This window comes from Ostrinia nubilalis, chromosome 21, assembly GCF_963855985.1.
Source record: "Ostrinia nubilalis chromosome 21, ilOstNubi1.1, whole genome shotgun sequence".
In the NCBI taxonomy this organism is placed as follows: Eukaryota; Metazoa; Arthropoda; class Insecta; order Lepidoptera; family Crambidae; genus Ostrinia; species Ostrinia nubilalis.
The window spans coordinates 11,089,372-11,101,500 of record NC_087108.1 but is presented as its reverse complement, the minus strand read 5'-3'; the positions used below and the strand labels follow the sequence as shown (position 1 = coordinate 11,101,500).

Sequence of the window (12,129 nt, the reverse complement as noted above, 5' to 3'; positions counted from 1 at the left end):
AATTCCGTGCATTGCGGGACATTTGAGATATTGGTCGACGCCTATAAATGGAGGCTCACTCTAAAGTCAGGTGCTTGGCTTGTTGTGACTTCATTATTTTATAACTCACGCAAAATACGCAGAATTTCAATTCAGGCATTTAAGGTTAAGTTTCCTATTATTTAGGAAACTCCCCAAAAGTTTGAAAATTATCGGAAATTTCCAGGGTCTGCTAGTCGAAATAAAGATGAAGCACATATCCTCACCTAGGAGCGACCATGTGCAGCGTGAAGTTCTCCGTGACGTTGGTTCCAAGCCACAGCGTGTAGGTGAACGAAACATTGCGAGCGTCGGAGTCGTTGCTGCTCTGACCCGATTGGTACGCCAGCTTCAGACTGCCGTCGCCGCCGTTGCTGTCTGTGGACAGTGATACCAGTTAAAATATGCTTAGAAAACTGGAGACAAAGACTGAACAATCTACAAACAGAATCACATAGTTGCTGTCCGTGAGAAAATGGGACACGTTTCATGATAATTGTCCTGACCATATTCCGAGTTCTTCTGACGTTTCTTCCCACTCTCAGTCTGGCCTTATTTCCCGAAGCAATACTTAAAGTTATTCTGTAACGTGTAACAGAGCTTTTTAAAAACCTATTGACGGAAAACAAATAACGGTCATGGTGTACATTTTGAACGTTTGCCTTTTTAGTGAATACACTTGTTGCCCATAATGGAATTTAGCGCCACGAAAAGTTTAAAAATGGCACATTTCTTAACAGATGTCTTAACCTTCTTACCTAAAGGCTCGTGCCGGCTCTCCAGCAGCTTATTGCTGCCAGCCAACAAGGCGGGGGTCAGCGCGTCGGCCGCTGCAGCCGTCTTGGCCATGTCTCCCCACCCTCTTTTAGTGTTCTCTTGTCAGGCTTACCTAAAGGCTCATGGCCGGCTCTCTAGCAGTTTAACCCTGCAGTGCCGTCTTGGCCACATCTCACTCTACACCCGGGTTCTCTTGTCAGGTTTAACCTTACCTAAAGGCTCATGCCGGCTCTCCAGCAGCTTATCGCTGCAGTGCGGGGACGCATAGCAGCCAGTGAAGCAGGAGTCAGGGCCGCGACTGCTGCAGCCGTCTTGGCCACATCTCCTCACTTTCCACCCGGGTTCTCTTGTTCGGCTTCTTGCAGTTAAACCATCTTACCTAAAGGCTCATGCCGGCTCTCCAGCAGCTTATCACTGCAGTGCGGAGGCCGCACAGCAGCAAGGGAGGCTGGTGTCAGCGCTGCTACTGCTGCAGCCGTCTTGGCCACGTCTCCCCATCCTCCGTCAGGGTTCTGACGCTCTAGCAACCACTTCCTAGCCGATGGGAGGCTCCAGTGCTGGTGGGCGCCTGGGCCGCTGTCGGAGTCTTCTAAAGCCTGAAAAAAGAAATGATTTAAACTAGGCATTCTTATTGATCATCAATCACATTTTTCCTGCAAGGTTCGGTCTTTTAACCATAAGGTAAGGTAGCGTCAGCGTGTGACAATTTAGCGTTTATTCAGACCGCCTTAGAGCGTGCATAGTCTACTAGAATTATCGTAACTCTAGATTAACAGACACAAGACATAATGGTAATGCTGATTTCATTGTTTCTTCTTTCTTCGAGTTTTCTTGTGGCAATCTAAATAAATTATTCTAAAACATCTATTAAGAATTTCGTCTTTTATTTCTTTCTTGGTAGTTATATCTACCTACCTATTAGCATAAACATCTTCGAGATTACATCGAGATCTGCAGATATTTTGTATTCCACTTTGGCTAGTTCTGGTGATATATCTTGAACTAATAAGTACTGATCAGATTATCTTATCTATTATCTTCCATATCTTCAAATACCTGTATAGCCAAAGCAGTGGTGGTGAGGCTGCCAAAGCTGCCATCTGGGTGCTGCTGCCGAGCCAGCCCGGCCATGGGGCGCCGCACGAAGTGGATGAGGCTGCGGTGCCGGTGGTCCTGCACCACGCAGCGGAGCGCCAGGATCACCATGGAGATGGTGTCTGGAATGGGAAGTTATCGATGAGCTCCAGAACTTCCAGGCCCATAGGTAACGCTGACATGTAAATAAATGCGGTATTGGTGGTTTTCCACCATGCAGTGAAGCGCCAGGATCACCATGGAGATGGTGTCTGGAATGGGAAATTGAGGACTCAATGAGTTCTAAGTTTCATAGAGCAGAACGAATCCCAGGGTCTACTCTAGACGTTACTTGGTCTTTAAGATAACGATTCTGTTTTATAAATGCGGTGCCGGTGGAGATGGAGATGTTGTCTGGAATGTGAGATTTGATGAGTCTTTCATGGGCTTTTTACAGCTTAACATAATGACGAAGCTGTTGTACCTATACAATAATATATCTTACATAGGTATGCAATCTTTATCAGTTTCAAGAGATTTCTGGTACTTTAAAGCTAGGAATTTTAAAAATGCCATAGGAAGTAATGTTCACAGTGAATCTATAAGGTTTAGCGTAGTAGAGATTAAACCAAATTATTTCCTTTCATAATTTACAAAGAAGGGAAGGGGTAGCTAGGTCATCTTCTGTCTTTCATTCAGTAGATGTTTTCCTTGCATCCGGTCCATAAGAAATGTAAGAATAAGAATAAAAAAATCCATGCCTATCATGTTTTTATTCAGAGTTATTTATCGACTTAAACATAAATAAATAACTTACCCAGGCTATGATCAGCAGCAGCATTAGCGATATCCAACAGCCTTCTAATATGCCGTCTCCTCACGTGTGCTGCGGACGAGCAAGCAGCCAGGGTGGCGTAGGCAAACTCCAGGTCGTGGGGCGGTTCGCGGTGGAGCAGAGCGGTCACCAGGTCCCGGCCGTGGAAGGAGCGAGGGTCCTTGCAGAGGGCACCCAGGGCCAGGGTGTAGGCGGCCAGGCGGCCTAGAGGAGGCGGGGACTCGTGGTGCCTGCAAAAGAAGGGGACAGAAGTTTAAAATAAACAATAAAATTTTCAGTAGTAGTGACATAAGCACGCTTTCACATTAGGTAGGGCATTAGAAGCGCGACAGCAGCGCGGCAGCGGCGTTTTTATAATGTGGAGGCATTCATCCGCTGTCACACTTATTATGAAATTTTCGGCAGCGCATCTGTCGCGCGTTTGTCGCCTAAATGTGAAGGCGCTCTATTATGTCAGTACAATTAGTTTATTACATAATTAACAACTAAGATTGTGAGAGACTGGGGTCTAATGTAGGCATTGATTGCCTGTGTCTTAAGAGATGGAAAAGATGAAGTACTACTCGTATTTGTGCTTCTAAAAGTAAATTGGATATTACATCTCAAATTAACGGACGTATTTTTTGTCAATTTGATAATGGTCCAGTATGGCTAGTACGAAAAACTTTCGAGTTCGAATCGTTTGCGTATTCGAATCGCCATCAAAAGGTTTAGTAGTAACTGTCGTAAAGTGTCGTAAACTGAATTTAGTATGAGAAATGGTTGCACGAAACTTATTTTGAGAATCAAAATTGTTACGTTATCCTTTAATTCGAAGATTGAGTTTCGAATTTTATCGAATACGCAAACGATTCGAAGACGAAAGTTGTTCATGATAGAAGTACTATAAGAAAAGCAAGCAAAACCACAATAAGGAACATTAGATGTTAAGCTTCCTTCCGAGCGGGTGTTGTGCTCGGGGACTAAGGTCCAGTTGTTTTATTTTAGGGACGCGCGCTGGTAACTTTAAGAGCTTTTCCAGCCTCACCGGGTGATCGGGCAGAGTGGCGAGTACAGAAGGTACTCTAGCCGTTTGGCGATCGTCGGCAGGCAGGATAGAAAACTCCGATATCGCGGTGCAGGATTGTAGGTGGTGTATGCCGTCGTAAGCTGTAGGTGTCAGCGCCATCTGTTGGGCGCAGTCTCGCAGTCGCGTTGATAGATGTCGCCACAGGTGGTTAAACATACACATTGTACTTGCGGGTTGCAGACGAAGTGAAGTTAGTTGAGCTTAGCTCGCATAGCTGACGCAGTTTCCGTGTTTGCATAGTTTGCAATTTGCACACAACTTCGCGTTTATTACTTCGCACATATTCGCCAGTCCTGCCCAGCGTTTTGTGTTGAGCACACGCGTTTTAACCGTACCAATATGGAGCAATTTATAGGAACTGTTAAACAGTATCCCATACTATGGAACACCGAGTCGAAGGACTATCACAACTTGAATAAAAAGGAGGTTGCTTGGAAGAGGGTAGTGAAGGAAATCAATAATCCAGACATACCAGATGGTAAGTTTAATTGAAGATCATTCAGGCTCCATACATTTGAAAGGTGAGTATAGATAGGTAAAATGTACGACGCAACTTTTGGTTCGTGAAAGGGTGACATTGATACTAGACCACTTCATAGTGCTGCTAGTTGTTCTGTTACAAGTAATAAATGCTCCAGTCTATTTTACCTTTTAGGCTTTTTATGGAAGTGACGGTTAACAAAAAAACAATGGTACGGGTTATTATAACAACTGGTACTCCGCTCTTAATGTAAAGTAATAGATAAATGACTTCGTTTGTAGGATTAAACAATTATTACATTTGTTTGTTACAGTAAAAACTGCGAAGAATGAGTGGAAGAAATTACGTGATAGTCACCGAGAATCCCTCAAAAGGATAAAAACGGATACAAAAAATCATTGGAAATATGCAGAGAACCTCGAGTTTCTTTTGCCCCACATGAGGAACCGTAAAAGAACTTTGAATTTATCAGTCAATTATCAAAAAACTTTGGCAAGTACTTCAACGGAAGTTACAAGTAATTTGCCAGTTACATCAACTCAAAATACTTTGCACGGTACCTCAACCGAGAGAGAAAGTATGCCAGGTACTTCAACTCAATATACCGAGGTTTTGGAAGAATCTGAACATTATGAAAGCGAAAATGATGCAGTTTTTTTGCAACAGTGTGGCAAACGGAAGGCTAACGATGCAGTAGAGGTTAAGAAAAACAAAGACGCTTTGAATTTGTTTTTCGACAGTATGTGCGAGTCAACTAAAAAGCTTCCCGATTGGATACAAAGAGATGTAAAGAAGAAGCTTCTACAAATTGTATGTGAAGCAGAGGAAACTAATGAAACTTATATGACCACAGAGTACCGTGAATGCAACTCGTCATCCGCCTCGACACCAGTGCCTCAAAACGAAGATAGTATAGATAATTTGTAATTTAAGTGACTTTTAGGTATCTTTTTAATGAAATACACAATAAACATCGATATTATTCTTCTTTTCTTACCACAAACAAATTCCTTTCTTCAGGAGTTTAAGCATTTTGATAGTAGGTCTCGTTTTAGAAAGATAACTAGCGGCCACCCGGGACGTCGTTAGCGTGGATACCGTTTTACCCCCTTAGGGGTGGAGTTTCGTAAAATTCATTCTTAACGGATGTCTATGTCATAACATCTACCTGCATGCCAAATTTCAGCCCGATCCGTCCAGTCGTTTGGGCTGTGCGATAGATCACTATGTGGCGTTCGGATTTCTGAACGCATCACGGACACAAGCTGTCAAAATTGACGGAACGGGATTACACATTTTCCCGCTCACTCGGTGTACATTTGGTTGTTCCAAAAACTAATTTAACTACACGTAGATTAATCATACCGTATGCTATTTGTGATGCATGCAAGTTTTACGCTGATTACCTACCAAACTGTGTGTAGAGTGATATTCTGTGTTGTGTACAACGATAACCAATTACACATCGTCTCAACGCTAACCGGTGTTTCATTTGGCTTGGGGGAACGCCACCGCATGAATCCCCAAAACTATGTCAGTCAGTCAGCAATTTAATTCATAAAACTGTGCTCTATAGACATGAAAAAAAGTTTATCATCTGACTCGTAAAACAGAGTGCTAAACTCTCCATTTGTCTGTCGTTTGGGGGATAACTTACTTGGACATCATGAGAAGTATTTCGATCTCCATCTGTTTCGCCGAGAGCTGCATCTCCAGGCCTTGCTGCTCTATTTCCTTGCCGGTGTTGTTGGCCAGCTGTAACAGGTGAAGTGTAAAAGTCAAAGTCAAAGTCAAAATTTCTGTATTTGTATAGACCATTACATAGTACTTATGAATCATTAAATATTTTGCTCTTAAGGAGCCTCTACATGTTTCATAATCTTTTTACTTTACCAGCGCTTGGAGACCAACATTTGAAAAGTGCTGAGAAGAAGCGCCGCAACAAACTCAGTCACCACTGTCTGCCAGTTAATATAAAAAAATGCGATGAGATGATTTCGTTTTACTTATTCGATCTTTTTAACGTCACATTAGCCCTAATACTGCGTTTTTTTACTTAAGAAAGTATACATATAGCTATTTATGATAACTTTAGCAGTTTCTGGAATATTTTGAGAACGCCTGTAAACTGTACATGGAAAAATACCTATGTTTGTTAAAGACTGAAATGTGTGTTGCATACGTTTTGTTAAGGAAAAGAGCGCAAAAAATCAGATTCATTAGGCTGTGTGTGCACTCTATTCAACGCTGTGCGTTCGTTTTGCTTCGTTACTTAAGCAAGCATCTTTTGTGAATATGGGCGATAATCTCTGTACCTGGAGAGTCAGCATGACATGGTGCGTGTCGTTCCCCCAGCCCCAATCCGGCTGTCTATGCTGCAGGAGGTACTGCAGCGCCTTCTGTATGGCCTGGCCCTCGTTCAGGGTGTCTTCCCACGCGATGGTGGTGGTGGTGGTCGATGGGACCGTAGTGGTAGGGGGAGATTTGGTCGTCACGGTGGTGGGCGGCTCGGTCTCTGGAATATTGGTATCAAAATAATGACCAACTTGAACTTATGGACTCAAAGATGGCGTCTTCTGTGTTAAATGTATATCACAATTTTGTAAAAGTAGCGCCTTTTAAGTAATTTAACTGTTTATATTTAACATGAAAGTAAGAAGTTTCTGCGTAAAATTTTAGTCCATGCATTGCACCAATTAACATAATAGGAAAAAACTTACTACGTAACCTACTTAGTATCCTAGTTTCAAGATATGGTAGATAATGGGCTATGTACCGACATGTAAAATATCCGAAATTTACATAATAACTCACCAGTTTGGCCGTAGACTACAGAAAGAATGAGCAGGAAACTGAAGAGGAGCTCACGGAGATATCCCATATTGATGTTCTGTAACAATGAAAAGTTTCAAGATAAAGAAAAGTCCTGAAAATTCACAGAGGGATACCTACTTTGAACTATAAAGTTGTTTTTAAGGTTCCGTACCTCAAAAGGAAAAAACGGAACCCTTATAGGATCACTTTGTTGTCCGTCCGTCCGTCTGTCAAGACCCTTTATCTCAAGAACGCGTGATCGTATCAAGCTGAAATTCACATGAAATACTCAGGTCTATTGTCCCTTTAAGCTGTGAAAATATCAAACTTCTAAGCCAAGCCAATCAAAAGATACAGCCGATTATGTCGATATTTTCAACAAATTTTCGACACTCGCAAAGGAATCAAAACCTACAGGATACTTCCCGTAAACTCAGAATCTTGAAATTTGGCATAAGGCATTGTCATATAATGCAAATATAGGAAAAATTGCGAAAATTACATTTCTTTAGTTATATAATATAATAAAAATATTTTAATAAAATGAAACTTACTACCTTATTTCTCACGAAGGAATAAAGGTATCAAATTGAAATTTATACCAAATACCTAGATCTATTGTCCCTTTAAGAAGTAAAAAAATCAAACTTCTAAGTTAACGCGATCAAAAGATACAGCAGTTTATACCGACACCACCTACGAATTTCCGTCACACGCTAGGGAATCAAAACCTACAAGGTACTTCCTGTGAACTCAGAATCTTGAAATTCGGCACGAAGCAACGTTATATAGTACAGATAAAGGAAAAATTGCGAAAATGATAAATTTGAAGTTATATAAAATTTAAAATATTATTTTTGCTTACATGACATAAAATATTTTTTTAATAATTATAAACTTACTACCTACCCTTTTTGTGTATGAACGCGTAGAGATATTAAAGTTGAAATTCATATCAAACACTTCTTAAATCTAGTTGCCTCTAAACTGTGAGAAATTCTAAATCAACGCAAAAATTCAAAACGCTGAGGTAGGTACCTACCTATAATGCAAATATAGGAAAAATAAATAAATAAAAAATAATCATACCGCATATTTTGAAATTCGCCACTACTCGCAACGGAATCAAGTAAGTAATTTGATTTAATACGTCATAAATTGTAAACCGCTACGTTTGTACGGCGGAACCCTCGGTGTGCGAGCCCGACTCGCACTTGGCCGGTTTTTTTACAACTTTCAATCTTATTTTTTAATGAAAGTTGTGAACTTTTCCTAATTTTATAATCTAGAGACAGCACATTGTTTAATGACTGAGAAAAATAAACAAAATTAAAGACTATAAGTTAGACCTACCGCCGCTTCTTATTCAAGGAACAAGCCCTAGAATACAGTTACTATAACCATGGAAGTAGTTAAATAGAGTTACTTTAAAAGTTACATAATGATAGGTGCTTATATGTACATATAATGTTTTCATCATTGAATCAAAATTCAGATCACGATTTTTCATCCAACAGCGTGGGAGCCAATTTGCAGTTTCTCATCCCATTAAAGTTGCTTGTGTGCACGTCGATGCCGGCCCGATACGGCACGTATCCGATCGGAGATATGCAGGTCCGGTAATGATACATGGTGATACAGTAATGCCGGGGTATATGAGCAGGACCTACTAATACGCGACACAATAATATCTTCTCCTCTCTCGCTTGAAATTTGCAATAGCCTAAATTAGTTACCTAACAACAATGTACAATTATTTATGTCAGTTCAGCACATAATTTTCTGTTACCTATAAGTAGTAGTCTAGTACCTATAGTAGAGTCTACAATGTACAAAGTCATACAATTTTTGTAATAAGGCTTTTGAACAGCGCTTTTTGATGACTGACCAATGACTTTTCGTGACAATAAAGTTGCGAGCCATATTCTGGGGCCATGAAAGTACGAGTATGTCTAGCCCAAACATCCAACCAAACAAAGCAAATTAAAAAATCGCAGTTCCGTCTTGACAGACTTTGGTCAGGTTTTAGTGCGTAGGCCAAGCCTGCTTGGAAAAGGAGAGTCTTATAAACCCAATGGTCCCCCTGAATCTTTCTACGTTTAATGCATTTTCTCACACAAACTATGTAGGTCTCAGTAAGCGTTAAAAAATCTCTTTCGAAGCGAACCAACTGACTTCGTTCCACTGTGCCCAGACAGAGTTAAATTACCCCCCAGAGCTCCAAAACGAAGATGAAACGTATTCAAAGTTTTAATGTGTGCAAATAGTATGCATGTATTCATTTCTGTAAGACTAAACTGTGGTTACTAGTTCCCATGACTGAAATATGAATGGAGATTGTATTTTTAGAAAACTGTTGCTTGACGTTTTTATTAATAAACAGGTTCAGGGTTTCTAACTTTGTGAACGAACACCATGGATTCAATTCTAGGACCTTAGCTAATTATATCATTACACTAGCGACCCGCCCCTGCTTCGAACAGGTTCAATGTATTATACTTTTAAAAAATCCTCTTGAATCACTCTATCTGTTTAAAAAAACCGCAACAAAATCCGTTGCGTAGTTTTAAAGATCTAAGCATACTAGCGACAAACAGACAGCGCTGCAGCGTAGCGACTTTTTTATATGTAGTGAAGATAGCTTTGTTCTTAATTGAGCGTTTATTGAGTGAATTCATTAATCTAATGTTCAGATTAAGACAGACAGGAATTAGCTATGACAAGCGAAGGAAATCCTAAATGAAAGTGGAAACGAGGACACGAGACTGTTTTATAAAGGTTATGATTAGAAATGACTGATGAAGGCACATTTTGTTTTATACTAAATCCTTCTGCGACAGACTAAAACCCACTCGAGTGAGGAATCGATTTGAGCTTGTTATTGATGAAGCCGGTTAAAAAAAAATGAACCAAATTGAGAACCTCGTCCTTTTGTTGAAGTCGCTTCTAAAAAGAAGGATAAATACTTCAAGGGGTTTGGTAATAGCCGTTACATGACAATATTTCTTAAAAGAACATGAACAACAATCGTTTAACATCAAACAAAATACATTTAGTAATCATTCTTAAATCTGCCATCTCACGACAGTACATTATTCATTTTAAATAATTATGTATTGAACACGATATTGTAACTCAACATTTTCAGCTAAACGTGTACTAAGCTTGTTTTGATAGATTAAGACTGCCGAAGAGGATAACGCAAAGAGAATAGAAGTACTATGATTTTCGTTATTCCTTATTTTTGTGGATCAGTCGAATGGTGATATATGTACAACAAACATAATGCAGCTGATTTTCCAAGTAGGTACCACTTTCAGCTATATCTTAGCCTAGAGATTTAAGTGACGAGCTTAGTTACTTCCTATTTTACACGTTTTCTTTTACCAAGAGAAAGTTATTATAAAAAAGACAAAAAATTGTTCAGCCAGCCTGTGGTATGCGCTGCGATTAATTTTATAGTCGATTTTAGACGACAAATGTATGGGCGTATCATCTAAGTTCGATAAAATGATTCGATAAAACGATATAATGACCTTCTAACCTGTAAGTCTAAGATGCGCACCGTGATAACTTGTATCGACGTCAAAATGTATGGGTAAAATCGATAAAATGGAGTGATAACCGCGCATCTTAGGCCTACTGGTTGCTAGTCTATGCGCGCCGTGCTAAAATCTTGTCGATAATTACGATAACGTATGGAAGTTTCGATAAAATGGCGCGATAAAAGTTTAGGCCTACAGATGTAGACTAGATTTTAGTAAGTGTTCCTAAGTGTGTGTATCTATGCATTTCCGTTCACTCTGGAGCTTGTATTGATAGATTAAGACGCCGCGGGCGCAAACATGACGCTGCAATCTTCTATAATAAATTGACCGGTCTTCGCTGTATTTTCGGATATTGTGTATTGGGATAATGCGAAACAAATTATTATCTACTTGGCATCGACAAGCGCTTGCCTCTTGTTGATTAATATAAAGTAAAATAGCTATACAACGATAGCTATTGAAAGAATTAAAACAAGTTTCATATGCTCTATGGGAAAAAAGCAAATGCCGTAACTTCAATCTATAACATTTGCATTGGTAGGTAAATGAAAAAAAACATACTCAGACAATTGAGAACCTCCCCCAATACAAAAACAACACATTGTTTGAGGTATGTGACATTTCTCCACTAAAAACACCGCTCAGAACTCGTGAAAGATTTTGATTATGAACCTCAATCTAGGCTTAAAGTTGGATCAAGTTTTAAGCTGGACAACTCACCGTCAGTTAAAATCAAATCAAAAATACTTATTCAATTTTGACCAGTATTTTGACAATTACGACTGTTTAGCCTGGGCGTAGACCACCGATTTTTAGTTGGCCGACAGTTGGATCGGGCGGATGATCAGTATGGATGGAGATGTATGAAAGTGCGCACATTACACCGATTTGGTATATCGGCCGATTCTTCATACAAATTGGAATCGGACCCAACTATCGGCCAAATTATGTACTTAGTACTTAGTATGCAAATAAACAATTTGAATTGAATTGAATTGAACTAAAAGTCGGTGGTCTGCGCCTAGGCTTAGTTAACTTATTAGTTGACTGAAACATCCAAAATTTGACCGTGTGTGTGCCCTATAAATTCAAATTTATTGTAAACTGTCAGTTTTTGGATTGTAAAATTAAGTATCTTCCTCTACTAGGTTATACGTACTCATTTATTATACTACTAGCTTTCCGCCCGCGGCTTCGCCCGCGTGGAATTTTGTCTGTCACAGAAAAACTTTATCGCGCGCGTCCCTGTTTCAAAAACCGGGATAAAAACTATCCTATGTTCTTTCCCGGGACTCAAACTATCTCTATGCCAAATTTCATCAAAATCGGTTGCGAGGTTTAAGCGGGAAAGCGTAACAGACAGACAGACAGACAGACAGACAGAGTTAAGGTAAGCGCAGGTAATACCGACAGGGGCCCAGTACTCGACACTTTTTAGATTTAAGCTTATTACAAATTTCTACTAACATCAAACTAAACGATTTTTATGGCAAAATTTTAATGGTATTTTCTT

At 39.9% G+C, this 12,129-nt stretch overlaps 1 protein-coding gene and 1 long non-coding RNA gene across 2 annotated transcripts in view; one reads left to right on the top strand and one right to left on the bottom strand.

Annotated features, from left to right (window-relative positions):
• The window catches only part of LOC135082489 (uncharacterized protein CG3556), a 144,747-nt gene that overhangs the window by 3,645 nt on the left and 128,973 nt on the right, over nt 1-12,129 (bottom strand). Inside the window, exons 3-10 of the mRNA XM_063977284.1 lie at nt 7,069-7,144; nt 6,570-6,769; nt 5,912-6,009; nt 2,687-2,934; nt 1,852-2,012; nt 1,175-1,391; nt 1,008-1,124; nt 246-396 (exon numbers count right to left, since the gene is read on the bottom strand). Coding sequence (XP_063833354.1) covers nt 246-396; nt 1,008-1,124; nt 1,175-1,391; nt 1,852-2,012; nt 2,687-2,934; nt 5,912-6,009; nt 6,570-6,769; nt 7,069-7,135 — 1,259 coding nt within the window. The 5' untranslated portion in view covers nt 7,136-7,144. The remainder of the gene's footprint in view (nt 1-245; nt 397-1,007; nt 1,125-1,174; nt 1,392-1,851; nt 2,013-2,686; nt 2,935-5,911; nt 6,010-6,569; nt 6,770-7,068; nt 7,145-12,129) is intronic.
• Nucleotides 4,118-5,233, top strand: LOC135081963 (uncharacterized). The gene is made up of 2 exons (XR_010259311.1): nt 4,118-4,251; nt 4,568-5,233. It is a non-coding gene; the product is annotated as an uncharacterized LOC135081963 (long non-coding RNA).